The following is a 15010-nucleotide window of genomic DNA, read 5'->3' as shown; positions in this document are numbered from 1 at the left end:
TTACTTGGAACTTCAGATATTGGGACTAGACTGCTTGTCAGCAGCATAATTGAAGTTTAAGCAAGCCGTTACTTGGTAGAATTAAAAGTATGCCCACTCCCACTCTCTGGTGCACTGAAAATTTAAGTCATAAACTGATAAAAGGAAAAGGGACTGCTGCCCTTGAGTTGCAAAGCAGTAGCTATGTGACTGGGGGAACATTATCATGTTAAAATCAAATATTTGATGTTGCAGTCAGTGGGAAATTCAAGTAAAATGTGTTTTATTCAGTCTCTTCAAACTGATCAGCAACATAGGGGGAGGAAAGCTGATCTCGTGTAGTATATACATGCATAACCACACAGAATCAGCCCAAATGATGTAGGTAATGATTATTGCCTGTCAGGGACTTGTGTGTTGCTGTTTTGATTTGGTGGTGTTTTTTTTTTTTTTAATGCTGGGCTTGTCAATATGGGAATGGCCTTTAGAAACTCACCTTCCTCTATTTCATGGAATCATTTGAGTTTGAATGGATCTTAAAAGACCATCTGGTCCAACTCCCGTGCAATGAACAGGGACACCTACAGATAGATCAGGTTGCTCAGAGCTCTGTTCGGCCTGACCTTGAATGTCTCCAGGGACACAGTATCCACTGTCTTGCTGAGTAACTTGTCCCTCACCACTCTTACTGTAAAAATTTTTATCCTTATATCCAGTCAAAATCTAATGGATTGTGGCTTGAAACCTTTTTGAAGGCATATACAACAACCTGGAAATAGGTGGATTATTTGGTGTTTTTTTGTGTGTGTGTCCTAAAATACATTCATAGAAAGAAGAAATCTCTTAACTCTGCAGTACAGCACTCTTCAGATGTCGTTCTTTTTCATTCTTGTGTCAGTGTGACTCTCTTTTCTCAGTTCATAGTGACCTTTAAAAGATTGCAAAAAGTACTGTGTAGTTGGACATGCAAAAGTATCATTTCACAATGGGACACATTACACAAACACTGTTTAGAACCCTCCTAATCCCTTACTGCCAAAGTCTTAAATGCAACTGCCACCAGTCACATTGCCTGGGATAAAATAGAAATTTTAACAGTACTATTTTAAGTGGTATTTTGAGAAAACAAAGTCTTTATTCCTGTTTTCTATATTTTTTAATTTCATGAAACTGCATTGTAACTCAAGCTAGAATTATACTTTTTCTAATTTGGAGAGCTCTGGTTTATTGCCATCTAGGTTTTACTAATATTAACATCCTTCATCAGCAACGTGTTCTAACTTTGCACTAGCCATGCATGAATTACTAGAGTTGTTTTGTTGTTTTGTTTTGTTTGCTTGTTTATTTTTCTTTGGAGAAGAGTAAATCTTTGGTTCTGGCTTTGTTAAGGAGGTAGCATGACATAATGTTTGCTTATTCCTAAAAACCTGCTTCTGGGTTTGAGATTGGTGGGATTCATAGGCTTAGACTCTCCGCAGCAAATGGAGGTTACCTGTTCATTTTAATGAATTTGTCATAGATGATGCTTCCATATCTTAAATTATTATTATTATTTCTTTTTTTTTCTCTTAAGTTTGTTTGTAGTATTGTAACAACAGCTCTGCTGCAGTGCAGAGATATACTTTCCTTTGGCTTTTCTGAACCCTGATTTCCTAGCTATTGACAAATCTGTTGCTGGAATGATGTTACTTCTGTCGAGAAACACTTCATTTTGTGTGACATTACAGCTATGAGAAAACAGTAGGGTTTTTAAAAATAAATTGATGTGTAAACTTTCATTTCTAAAAGGGAGAGTTCTGCATGTCCCTGTGATGTGTGTCTTTGTGTGTCCTTGCATGAAGAATTAGCTAAAACTAACAAGAAAATTGAAAGTTGTGTTGTGCTTTCATCTGTGTATTTGTCTGCTAATGTGATTTAGGAGCTGTCTCTTGAGATTTGTGTCCTAGTACGGTAAAGTAGTGATTTTTACAATAGAGTGCAAGTTTCGTTTTTATTCAGTGCAGAATCTAAATAATCAGTCAGTCATGTCATGTGAACCAAAGCAAAGAAACATCAACGCTATCCATGTTAAATAAATACCAAGTTGCATAATATTGTTATATAAGTGTGGGTCTTGTTGAAATTAGTAGAGTTGGATTTTGTTAATTCTGGGACATTTGCCATGCAACAGTAAATCAAATGAAGGCAGGGTGTTTTTATTTCTGTAGAATTAGAAGTGGGATTTAAACTTAATACATCTTTTTTTATTCAGGGGATCTACCAAGTTTAGCAAAGCCACCCTAGTAAGCAGAAGTTGAGACTTTGTTGTGCATCAAGAGAAATTATTTCCCAAAACAGAGTATTGGCTTCTGTAAAGCGATGGTACAGATCTGCGGAAGTTTGTTTTGTACTATGAGTACCTTGAACAGAAGGAAGTTGCATTATTTGTCTTCTCAAGAAAATTAACTTGTTCACACCCTTCTGTTTGTAACAAACAGAGTACCAGTTTAATAACTACTGTTTCTTTATTAAGACTTTTCCTGTTTCTGCTTTTTCTGGTTTCTCTCTACCTCGATTATTTTTTTCTAGTTTTGCTGTACTGCATATGTGGCTTTCACATGTAATGGGTGGTGTAATGGGTCAATGTGCTCCACACCTGTGAGGATTTTCTTGTGTCTGGCAGTGGTATTTTAGCACTGTTATTTACTACTGCACTAGGGTGTGTGAGTACCTCTTTTCCTTTTACTGACAGTTAAGAAAATAGAGAAGAAGATTGCTGTCGTTTTTGTTGTCCACAAATGTACAGTGGCACTAGCATTATCTGAAGATCATGTTATGCTACCTAATCAATAAAAATAAACAGGCTACTAAATAAATGCTCCATTCACCTTAGTATATTCTTGTTCAGTTCTGGAACTTTTATTAGAAAATGTGGAAAACACACAGAAGAGATAGAAAAATCGACTGAAATAGCGTCCATTCAGAATAAAGAGGTTTTTTTAATTTTTTTTTTTCCATTTCTTTACTATAGAGTATGCGTTTGTCTTCAGATGTCAACCTTAAACTTCCAAAAGTTTAATGCTTTGGCTTTTTCTATATGTGACTCATATTTTCTATGACTAACAAGCTGCATCGATTTTTTAGATTTTCTTTCAGCTTTATTTTCCCCTAGACTTGTTTTCTTACGTGGGCAGAAAAGAAATATGGCTGCAAAGCAATTACTTCAGTTACTTTATTCTCCTGACCATGTGGTAATCTATTATTTGTTGATATGCACATATCTTTAAAAGATTGTTAAGATAATCTTTACTTGATTCTATAAAAGTTCTTCCAGTACCCGTGTTTTCATTCTGCTCTATTTTTGCTTGCACTCTGTCCCATAATCTGCTTGCACTCTGTCTGTGCATTAAACATTTAAACATCCTTTAAAGTGCAAATATTGCATCTCTGTGTGATGCTCTTGGGCCATGAGAGTTGGGAGTTGGGAGTGGCAGAGGGGCAGTGGTAGGTAAGGGTGTTAGCTGTCAGATGGGGTTCTTGAAGCAGAGTGAGGGGAGCTGTCATGCTTGTCTTGGCTCCAGCTTGACACAATACCCTCTTTTCTTTGAATCCATGTGTCAGGCTGACTGGCCGTGCTTGGCACTCTTGGCTGTGTATGCAGCTTGTCTGTGCTGTTTGTGATGAAAATCATAGTAGAGGTCCTGGACAAAATAGAAAAGCTTAATACAAGTTAATGCTTTTTCTACAGAGGGCCTTCACCCCCAACATGGCCACATTGACTACATCTGCACTGGCAAACTAGACAGTGTTGAGGAACGTTCCCCACCACTAAAACTTAGTTGTTTTGCCGTTAAACTCTTCCAATGGTTCCTGGCAAGCTTTTGGATCCAGACAACTTTTTTCTAACTGATTTCCAGGCAAGCTTTAAGAATTGGCAGGGAAAGCCCCTAGACTTTTCTTAATGTGTTTGAATTGAGTTTGTCACTGTTTTTGGAAAGTGAACATTTTATAGCGTAGATGAAACTTAGTTGATGCTAGTTGGTCTCTGGGCACATTTCTTAAACTAGACCTCATCCTCAAAAACTGAAAAGAAAATAAATAAAGACGCTTTTTATACAAGGAAAGTAACTGGGATTTTAGATTTGTCTTAATTCTGATAGCTTTGAATAGTGGTCTAGCAAAGGAATTTTTTACTTACCAGTATCTCAGTCCCTGAGCCACAAGCAAACTTATTTAAAGACTTACATCTGTGTATTTTATCTACACTAATCCTGCTTAGTTGCTGGCCTTTTCTTCTGCAATTACAGTCCCAACAAAGACATGTGGCTGGTGTAGTTTCTGGCATGGAGAACAAAAGGTGGTAAACATGCCATCCCACTTAACTTCTCACTTAAGGAAATGTGGTATTAATCTTAGGTTTTAGAATATGCCTGAGTTTCATTTTTGGCTAGGTCTGTTGATTTTTTTAATGCTAACAATGTGTAAGCTTTAAAATAGTATTTTAAAAATTACATCATGATCTATGTTCTTCCATTTGAAAATGATCATTGGTACAATGTCACATCAGTAAAAATTATGCATTTATTCTGTTGGTGAATTCCTTCTGGTTTATTCTGTTCTTTGAATGATTAGGACAGAACTTTATCCAATATTTCCATGATCAGAAGCCCCACAAAAACTAAGAATCAGTGACATCAGCATCTGAGTCATTTTGGGGTGTCTGCAGAGGACTTGATAGCGCCAGAAGGGTTTATAAGACAGAAAAAAAAAAAAAAAAAGTCTTTAAGGAAGATTAGTTCTAAAATTGCTGTATGTATGTCCCTCAGAGCATTGCTAATGGGGAAACATCAGCTGGGAGAATCTGACATTAACTTCAGCTGTAATTACAGTTCTGAAGTTCACCTTTTAATTCATTCAGTCAGCCATTCTTGTGGAGTGCTGGAACATTCCTGGTTTTGGGCATGGTTAAAGCAACACTGATCCATTTTTCTGCTAATGCAGCAAGGAGGAGATCAGTCTTAGTGCAGAGCTGGCAGTGAGGAGAGGTGAAGCAGTGGTCAAAGGAGAAAGCTATTGCTGAGGTCAGTGTTGTAAAGTCAAAGAAGATAGAGGCTGGAAAGACTGAGAAAGATTGAGTCTCAATTCAGGTAAACCGTCTGCCCAAGGTGATCGCAAAGTGTAGACTGAGAAAAGAGATAGACTGAGAACCTTAATAAAGGCTATAACCACAAGAAAAAGAGCTATGGTAAGAGACAACAGACAACAAAAAAGGAGAGCGACCAGAGAGAACTTTTTCTTGCTACATGTGGATAAACAGCAAAAGGAAAAGGGAGGCTTTGCCACTTTGCGTGTGTTCCTCTTTCCTGCCCAGTAGCCCCTCTGCTCACCTGAGGCCTCCTGTGATGGTGGCGGCCAATAAACCCCATCAGCAGCATATCTGCCTTTCCATGTGCCCCAGCCACAGTTAAAAGTGTTGGAAGGAAAAAGGCATGGAAGAAATGTGGCTTTAATCAAATTGGTCCTTGATCCACCCAATCCTCAGTCCTGTGAGCAACATATCATGAGCAACATCATCAGGGTAGCAGAGGTGAAAGCTGCTTATTTTGGTGGCAGCTATCACTTTAGTTAAAATGGTCATGAAACCTTATCAGAGTACTTAAAATTAAATACATTTTTAAGGCATTGGTACATTGAGTAGAGAGATCTCAGGTAGCCCTACCATATAATAATCATTAATTTATCTGAAATTTTCATCAAAGGTTCAGGAGAAGGAAAAAGGTCACATGAGATATTTTCAGTGCAGAATTCACCACTTTAATTATATTCTTTTTCTCTACAAATGCAACTTGTTGAGAAACATTTTGCCAGCTTGTAGATGGTGTTAAAGATAATGATGAGTATTTTCCTGGTTTTGAAAAAGGGTAGTCAGTTGAACTCAGTCACCACTTTTAGAGATCTTTATCCTTATTTCTGAAGAAAACAAAATAAGTGCACATAGAGTGCATGAGAAGAACAGTACAGTTCACTGATGCAGCTGCATGCTCTTGGACTGACCCTCTTACACAATCCAGCTGTGCAGAGACTAATAGGAAGAGCAAGCTTTTCCAAAGTGTCTACATGCCTGATGATGGCCTGACTGCAGTTCTGCCCTAGACATTGGTTAGTTAAGTCACACAGCTATACAGAAGATAAAGGCAAAAAACAGGAGACAATAGCGTAGAAGTGACATACCTTGGACTTCATTTGTTAGAGATGTAGCTCAAACTGTTGGAAAAGGTCAATTTAGCTGAATCTCGTTGAACCTGGGCAATAAGCAGCTTTGTAAGGGATCACATCTCAGAAGAAGAGTAATGACAGCCATTTCTTTGTCTATCCAGTCTATTGGTGAGCTATTGGCTCCTTGGAGCAGCAGATGCATGTATGAAAGTTCCTCTTGCTTTCAAAACACTGATTTTTGGATTTTATTTTATTTTATTTTTAATGTCGTAAGGCTTTAATATGGAAGGAGGAGCTTTTGCAGATTGCAGTTGGACTACAAACTGTTGCTCTGTTGTCATGTCCAATTTAGCCTTGGTCTGTAGTTCAGATTATCCCTTTCAAGTCACCAAACTACAACAGAGAAGTACTTCTCAATATCTGCTGCTCCTTGTGTTAGCATTTCATGTTTGTAGGTGTCATTTTTTCTCACAACTATGCTTAGTAATTAAGCAACTGTACTGCGCCTTGTAGCTGTAATTATTCTGGCTATGTTAGATTATTGAATTTCCTGCAGACGTCTTGCTGAACTGTCCCACAGTTTGCCAAGAGGATGATGTCTTCTGGTTGCTTATAGCTGTTGCACAAGCATCTCTTTGCTGGTCTGTATCCCACAGCATGGCTAAATGTGCTGTCTGCTTTTCTTAGGGGAAAGCATTTGAAATCTGAAATGATCTGGAAAAAAAAATGTTTTCTTAAGGGACATAATCTTAACGTGAGCTTGTCTATCCAGAGTAGATTTCAAGAGTCTGCGTGTGCAAATATTTAAGAAATGGAGTGCAATGTAAGTTGTTTATCAGGTGAGATTTGTTTGAGTAGGCAGAAAAATGCAGAAGAGGAATTAGGTGAAGATGACTGCTGGCCTTGTGATTGAGAAGTGATTGCAGTGTCTGTTCTGAACATCTAGAATCATTTTGTTTATTTTTGGTATGAGTTGTCAAACAACACAAATCTCTCTGCTCACTGAAGGCTTGAGTTGCTGTCTTTAAGGTACAAGGTTATAATGATTGGCTCCTTTTTCAAGTGTTTTCAAGCATAAATTTTTTATACTTAACAAATAGTGTTTCAGAGTAAGGAAAAAAATCATTACCTTGGACATTAAAAGTGTCTTTTTTCTTTTTTTTTTTGATATTTTGCTAATCTGATTCTCTGCTTCTGTTGCATTATCAGTGAATTCCTTCGTCTGGTTTTCTCTTGTGGTTCTTCTTGATTTTTGTCTGGTGACATTCACATGCATTTCTTTCTGCAGTCCTATCTGTCAATTCGTGAAGATCAGGATGTATCCTGGGTTTTTAAAAAGGGGTTTAGAACAAAAAATTTCTGGGTTTCGAAGCTTTCAAAGCACTAATGGGGAGAGTTCCAGTGTGTCAGAGGTAATGGCTTTAATGTGGGCTACGTTTTGAGCATGTATTCCAGGTGGAATACCTTCATGAAGATTCAGACCTCGGTGGGGAGCAGAATTTGTCTTTCATAGTGCTTCTTGATTTGTCTTGATGAGAACTTCTGAAATATTGTTCAGAGCACATTAAACTTATTAAATCTCATCTTTAATCTGACTTCTTTGGTTGATAATATTTTCTTCTGGTGAGCTGCTGGTACAGCTAACAGTCCAAACACTACAACTGTCAACCCAGCCTAATGAGATCTGCTTTGATCATTAAAGTTATATAGTAGTAATAGTTTTTTATGTTTCTTTTTACTGTGAAAGAATGCAGAGAATTAGCATGGTTTGTACACATATATCTGACTTAAATGTTTTCGTATTTTAAACTAATGCAATATAGTTTCTTTCACACAAAAACTATATAGTCAAAGAATGTAACCATTACTGGTGGCAATTCACAGTAATTATACTGAGACTGAATGACGTGAGTGTGTGACCGGGTCTGTGAAGTTTTAACACATGGAGAGAGACTAGGAAATTATGGATGTCTTATGAAAATGAGTTCAATTTTTTTCTATTTAGTTTGATTATCCAAATTGTATTAAAGTTTTCATCGCGTAACAGCATGTTAATGCTTTTATTTCTGATTTTTTTTCATAGCTGCAAGAGAAACCGTCTGGTTAGAAAGAGAAGAGAGAGCACGGCAGCATTATGAAAAACACCTAGAGGAGCGCAAAAAGAAGCTAGAAGAACAACGACTAAAGGAAGAGAGAAGACGAGCTGCTGTAGAAGAAAAGCGAAGGCAAAGAATAGAAGAAGATAAGGTAAAATGAAATGTCATGAAAATGCTTCTCAGCTTGTTTTTTCTGTAAGATATGGTACTGCCAAACCTCTTTTAAACTTGTCAGCGGAGATGTAGTGTGAGCCTTGATCAGTATGAGCGTGTACAGAAGAGGATATGTGCCTTAGTCACATTTTTTTGAAGTGCCCTGTGAGAGTCTGTTGCAGTTAGGTTGAGCATATCTAGGATGTATTATGTGACACTACTCAACCTCAAACAGAAAAATAGAAATTGTACGGCTTCTGTATGTCTGTGGGTTAATTTTTAGCTGTTCATTTTAAGGCAGTAAGTATTAGTTGCTTTCTAACAAAACCTTCAAGACAGTGTGTACAGGAAAGATGCTACTGGCTGATTTGTCTCAGTTGAGCTGAGAACTCCCCTTCGTCTTAGGTAAGTCAGCACATCGTTGCCTTTTTTTTTGTCAATTCTCTCTCACTATCCTAGTGAGAGAATATGTAGGAGATTCAGAGTGGGAAGTAGCCCTGGTGTGTGTTTGTTCAGTGATTGTCATAATGGGACAACTGTTTTTTTCCTCCACAGTTCTGCATAAGTCTGCAATACACCTTACTTTCTCAAAATTAGTTTTCAAAAATAGTTCAATTTATTTGTGGCTTAGTTATTGCTTAATCCAGTTGTAGAGTTAGAATGGTTCGTCTGAGTGTGTATCTTTATTAGGCAGCGTTTAAGCTTGGGTGCAACTCCAAGAAACCTGCTAGGTGTTGTCCATGGGGAGGGTAGCAGTGCTGGAGAGGATTAATGTTAAAAACCTGGTAGTATCCAAATGTATTATCCTGTTGTACTTAAGGAACGACATGAAGCTGTTGTACGTCGCACAATTGAAAGAAGCCAGAAGCCAAAACAAAAGCAAAACAGGTGGTCCTGGGGAGGAGCGCTACATAGCCGCATTAATAACACAGGTAAAGAGGGAGGCCTGGCTTTCTAGCCAGTGTCCCTGCCCTGTCAGTTAACTGGAATTTACTTTCCTTCTGTTACAAAGAAAAATGATTCAGTATATGCTGTTTTAAATTCTCTGCTCTTTATCTTATTATTGCTAGCAACAGCATGTTTCTGACCTTCTTGTGTAGCAAAAACATAACAAGGGGAAATCTGAACAAAAGTGAAAACTTGTTTCGGGATTTTTACTAATTCTGCATTTCTATTTTGCTACAGCTTCTCGCTTCTGCTGCTTTGCTATTGTTCGTGTGTGTATGTGCTGGTGTGCTTGTGATGTGTCAGTTTTGTGATGTGAGCTACTGTGTGCAAATGTTAAATTTAAATATTGTGGCTCAAAAAATAGTTCTGGTGGAAGTGACCAAATACCAAGAAACAACAGAAAGAAGCAAATTGATTATTTGTGATTATTTGTATCTTGTACAGATAATCAGGGAGACTGGAAAAAAGCCCTTTTTTTTAAGCTTGAAAAAGCTTAGATGGACAAATTAATTTAATTTTTTCTGTATCATTTTTTTCCTAAATTGTCTTCCCTAACTGAATCTGACAGTTACTATTAAGTCTGTGCCCTGTTAAATGTGACTGGCATTCAAAAAGGAGAACCTGTTCTATATTTCTTTCACCAGAAATTGGTACTTACAAAGAATGCTTCTCTTCCTACTCTAACATAATACTTTTAATTGCATACAGCCTTTATCAAGAAGGGGGAAAAACATTAAGAATGATCTGAAATGTAATTCATCACACATAAGTTCAATGAACAGTTATCTTTCATAAAATCATAAAAGTTTGTTTGTTTGTTTGTTTTTAATTAGCTCTGTATAACTTGATTTTTATTTTCTTTACTGTTAAAAGTCATTGTCTTGCATTCTGTCCCTAGGTTATTTTTTTGAATCATCATTCACCTTTCTCGATTTAGCAGGCCTGGAGCACCACTTCAGATCTCTGAGTGGTGCTAGAAAACCTGGTACATAATCACTCTCGTTTGTTGATTCCTTTACCTATAGCTAGTTCTCAGGAGATGAAATCGTCAGTAACTAAACGACCCTCATGTAGCTGCAGTGCATGCTTAACATCATGCTCATAGTTTAGAACTGTTGTTAGTCCCAGATTTTGTTGTTGTTATTTATTTTTAATATGGAGAGTATATATATATTATATATATATTACTAGCTGACTCCAAAGATCTGGCACAATTCACTAAAATGAAACACAATATTCTGTCTACTGGAATTCAAGGAGATGTCACTTGAATCCTTTGATCTTTTTCTAAAATGCTTTTGCCATACTGCACATGCACATCACTCACATTCATTTTTCACATGAAGGCAAATACATGATGAATGTGTTGCTCAGATTCTAATAACAAAGAAACCAACAGTCTTCTAGGTCATAGATCTCATTTGGCCTATTCTATGTTTGGAGGATTCATATTTCATTGCAAGAGGCAATTTTCATGTTCTCATTTGTCATCTTCAGAAAGTTGTTTTATGCAGTATGTTCTTTAAGCCAAATGCAGAATTTCTGTTTTGCTGTAGTGATACACTTTGTATCCTCTCAAGTATAGATAAGATATCAGGGATCAAAATCCTAAACGTAAATACTGTTCTTACCAAGATCTATGACATAGGAAGCCCAAGTATCCTGTCTCCAGTACTGAACAGCATCATCCTTAATGTTATCAGTGTCCTGGTCTTTTATCTGTTTCCAAAACAGTTTGTGGACTTACCTGTGGACATGGAGAATATGAATCAGCAGAGCATTAGGCATCTGCTAAAGCATGGTTAAATTCTCTGCTGAGTAGCACTGAATTTGCAATACGTGCTCAGTGTGTAAGCAAAAGCAGAATCAGCTCTCCCACTATCTTCTGATTCTCAGATTTCCAAATAGAATTTGCACTAAAGAATAGTTAGTTGATACACTTAGCTTTTTTCATTTCTTTGATTTTTGAGAGAGAAGACAAATCATAAAGCTGGCTGTCCTGCTTGCTCTTCCTCTTCAGCTATTGCTAGCAACTTTCCCACGGTATACACATGTGCACAAAGTGTATGTGATCTGTGTCATATCATCACCTCTCAGTAGGGTGCCAATTGCACAGGCAAAAGCTGTAATGCTGTTCTCAAATCCATGCAACATAGAAGCAAAATACATCCCTTTGGTATTATATATATTTGTGTATATATATATATATATATATATATATATATATATATACAGCAAGCATGTGTGTGACAAGTAGTCTGCAGCCTTCCACAAAGACTCATTTTCTTTATCTGTTAAGCTATGTGCAGTTTGGATTGACTAACTGCAACTTCATTCACAGCAGGTAGAAGTTAACTCTGGTGGGAAATTTAGCACTTTCACAGTGATGAAGACATAATTATACCTTTTGTGCTTACTCCTGCTCTTCATTTGTACCAGCCCTCCCTTAATCTGTTGGAATTTTGTTAACATGGTGCTGACCTTCTGCTTGATACCCTGTCAAATATCACCTTTGATTCAGGTTTTGAGGGCTTTTACTTGAATGTTTTAACATTTCCAAGCACGCTGGCCTTTCCCTGAAGCTTCTATTGTGAGTCAGGTGTCAGATTTTTTCAGGGAGTGTTGAAAGAAACGTGAAAATACCATCCTGGCTACTAATGTCTGCTTCAAATTTTCCATTGAAGTCCTCGGATTGCAACCTGATTGAATGATAATCAGTGAACAGAATATTTTAGACATTTGGAATTTAAATTGAACAGTTTTGTGCCCAGTCTTTGAGTCATCTGTACAACGTCTGCTGAGAAATCCGTTCTATTTTGAAAGTTCTTGTGGTAGAGCAGGAATGACCTAGTCATGTTTTCCTCCTAGTTCACTAGTGAGCTAGAAACTGGCATTACTGCATGTGGGCTGTCAATTAGCATTATCTCCATTTGTTTTAGATCCAGACAGGCGATCTGTTTCAACAATGAACCTTTCGAAACATGTTGATCCAGTCATTAACAAGCGGCTCTCCTCCTCATCTGCAACATTACTAAATTCTTCAGACAGAGGTACAGTTCCAAAGAGGAAAAAAAAAAAAAAAAGAAAAGAAAAGAGCAAGAAAGAAAATGTTCAATACTAATGTATGGCTTTGCACGTAAAACAAGTCTGAAGTCGTTTTCTGTACTTTATGTAAATGGAGTGAAAAGACTCCGAATGTGAAAAGTAAATGGTTGAACATTTCTTTTTCCTGTGAGAAGAAATATGTATTTCTTGTTTTTAAAACAAGAGAGCTTACCTAAACGATCTCACTTCAGCAAATGATAAAAGTGGTGCTTCTGTCAGGTTTTTAGTAAATGAGGTACAACAATTGAAAGAATACATCTCTCCATACTGCATGCAATTTTCTGTGACCTTTTATTTCTGTTATGCCATTTTGTCATTATTTTGCTTTTGTTTTATTTTGGTAGTCGTTCTTGAATATCTGAGGACATGTTGCATGAAGCTTTTGAGCAGTTATTTTGTTACCATTTCTGATTATTTTTAATGATGGTGTATGGGTATTTTTCATATGGTGTCTGTTTATTGACTTTTTGAGTCCAGTTACTTTTCAAAGATTGCTTTATTTCAGTGTATGTTTTCAGTGTTTACAACTCTGCACAACTGATAAACAATCAGGGTTCTGTGAGTTAATGTAGCTGAATTGCTGCTTCTGTTTTGAGTTTGAGGATTCATGGGGTAGAAGCATTGAGCCGAAGGGAGTGTTATAAAAGAATGTCTCCTGTATAACCTGTGCAAAGAGCTTTACAGAAAAATACTTGTGAAGGACTTTTTGTTCTACTGAGAAGCTGTGGCCCATTTCAACCCAGAGAAGTGCATATTTTCGAAAATAATTTTTAGAGTGGAGCTTTAGTTGTATTACAAAAATGGTTGAGTAGACATCATTATTTGTGTGTTTTAAGTGCCATGTTTTACGTGCATGCTTTTGGATGCCTGTTTCTGGTTGCTCTGACCATATTAATGCTTACAGGTTAACACAGTCCTGAAGTCTGGTAACTCATGAAACATAGTGTTATCTTAGAGCACAATTTATTCTAGAACTCCAGTAATTTTTTGCTCTAAAAGTTGAAGCCCCAACAGTTGTATTTTGTTCCCATTAGGTGTGTATGTATGTGTATTTTTTCTGGTTGATGACTGTTCCTTGCCAGGGATGATTCTTTGTGGAAGAAAGGCATTAAATATTAGGATAGTCTCTTGTAGAGTGTAGCTCAAGGTGTAAATGTTTTTACTGTACAATTCTGTACAAGTTGGACTGAGAACTAGGTGGTATAATGGCAGGTGAAGGGAAGGAGTAAGGAAGTGGGGGCTCTACGTCATATACTTTAAATGCCAAGGCATTCCTTTCTTGGCATATTAATTAAAAACGGTACAGAAGTCCTCAGAAGTCTCTTATATTATGGAGTCTGCAGGAGACATAAAGCAAATTGAAATGGTGTAAATGTCCTTTTTCTTGTGCAGTCACATAGCCAAATCTGGTTGAGCACATAACTGGAGAAGTGCTGCACACCTCTCCAGTGACCTCAGCATCTTAAGGCAAGCATTTAAAGAAATCATCTGCCTCTCTGCTCCTTTTTTGCCTTCCAGGGACCACCAGTTGTGTTTTGCCTGTAACAGATACTCCTACCTACACAACAAGAAAGCTGGAGATGAGGATGATAAGCTTACCCTAAGTGGCTTATAGCTGTCATCAAGAACATGTCTACTGTTAAGCAGTGTTTATTTTTAATTTTTCTGCCATTTGAAGGACAAGATTTATTATGGCCCGGCCAAAGATTTCATTAATGGTTTGCCTGGTTAATTCATTTTGAATTACAGTACTGCTACATAGCTCTTTGTCATGATTTTACAATCCGGCAGCCAGAACAGGCTTTTCTTTGTGCTCTGATAGGAGTGGTACTGGGTAGTTCAAACTTTGTAACAGATTATGAACAAATACATTCAATTGAAGAAAGCTTCTGTCGACCAATAAATTCTGGTAATGGTGCTCTTTAAGGCGTACCTACCAAGTGAATACTACCATAAGTAAGGTATGGCTTTCTTAGTTTTGAAAAAACGTAACTTGTACTGTAGTTATGCTCTTCCTCCTCTCTGTAGTGAGAGGAGGTGATGGTATTGATCACTGTATCTACTTTGTCTGCCAGCTTTCTAGAAGAAGTTCAAGGCCTGTTGAAAGAGACTCTAAAAGCACAAGTTTTTTCCCACTTATTTCACAGCATTTCTGTGACTCTGACAACCACATATCAGTGAGAGTCCTTCCTTTGTGTTTCTCATCAGGAGACCTGTTAAATCCCTGCCTCCCATCTGTTGCTAGTACTAATCAGATGCTGTTGTTTGCTTATGTGCAATATATTCTGCTGCTACTATGATAACTTCCTAGTGTTCAGTTGATATATCCTGAAGGTAAATATAGATGACTGCGATCAATTCACCATTGCCAGCTCTATGGCACTTTGTGGGGTTTGGGTTGTTTTTTTTTTTCTTCTTCCTTCCAGTTGTACTTAATTAATCTGTTTAACCTGCCTAGGGTTACCATACCATACCGGTATGCCTACCTACCACAAATGCAATTCCAGTGAGGGACCAATGAGCAAGCAGCCTAA

The 15010-nt window shown here is 37.3% G+C and overlaps 1 protein-coding gene across 8 annotated transcripts in view; it reads left to right on the top strand.

Moving 5' to 3' along the window:
* MAP7 (microtubule associated protein 7) overlaps window positions 1-15010 on the top strand; it is a 104767-nt gene that overhangs the window by 63537 nt on the left and 26220 nt on the right. For all 8 annotated transcript variants that reach the window (XM_042888755.1, XM_042888765.1, XM_042888740.1 and 5 more), the window contains exons 4-6: window positions 8258-8421; window positions 9244-9355; window positions 12311-12421. In XM_042888755.1, the coding sequence (XP_042744689.1) occupies window positions 8258-8421; window positions 9244-9355; window positions 12311-12421 (387 nt within the window). The remainder of the gene's footprint in view (window positions 1-8257; window positions 8422-9243; window positions 9356-12310; window positions 12422-15010) is intronic.

This window comes from Lagopus leucura, unplaced genomic scaffold, assembly GCF_019238085.1.
Source record: "Lagopus leucura isolate 7727_CA_CO unplaced genomic scaffold, USGS_WTPT01 Super-Scaffold_73, whole genome shotgun sequence".
Taxonomy (NCBI): Eukaryota; Metazoa; Chordata; class Aves; order Galliformes; family Phasianidae; genus Lagopus; species Lagopus leucura.
The sequence above is the reverse complement of the archived record's forward strand: the minus strand, read 5'-3'. Positions and strand labels throughout refer to the sequence as shown.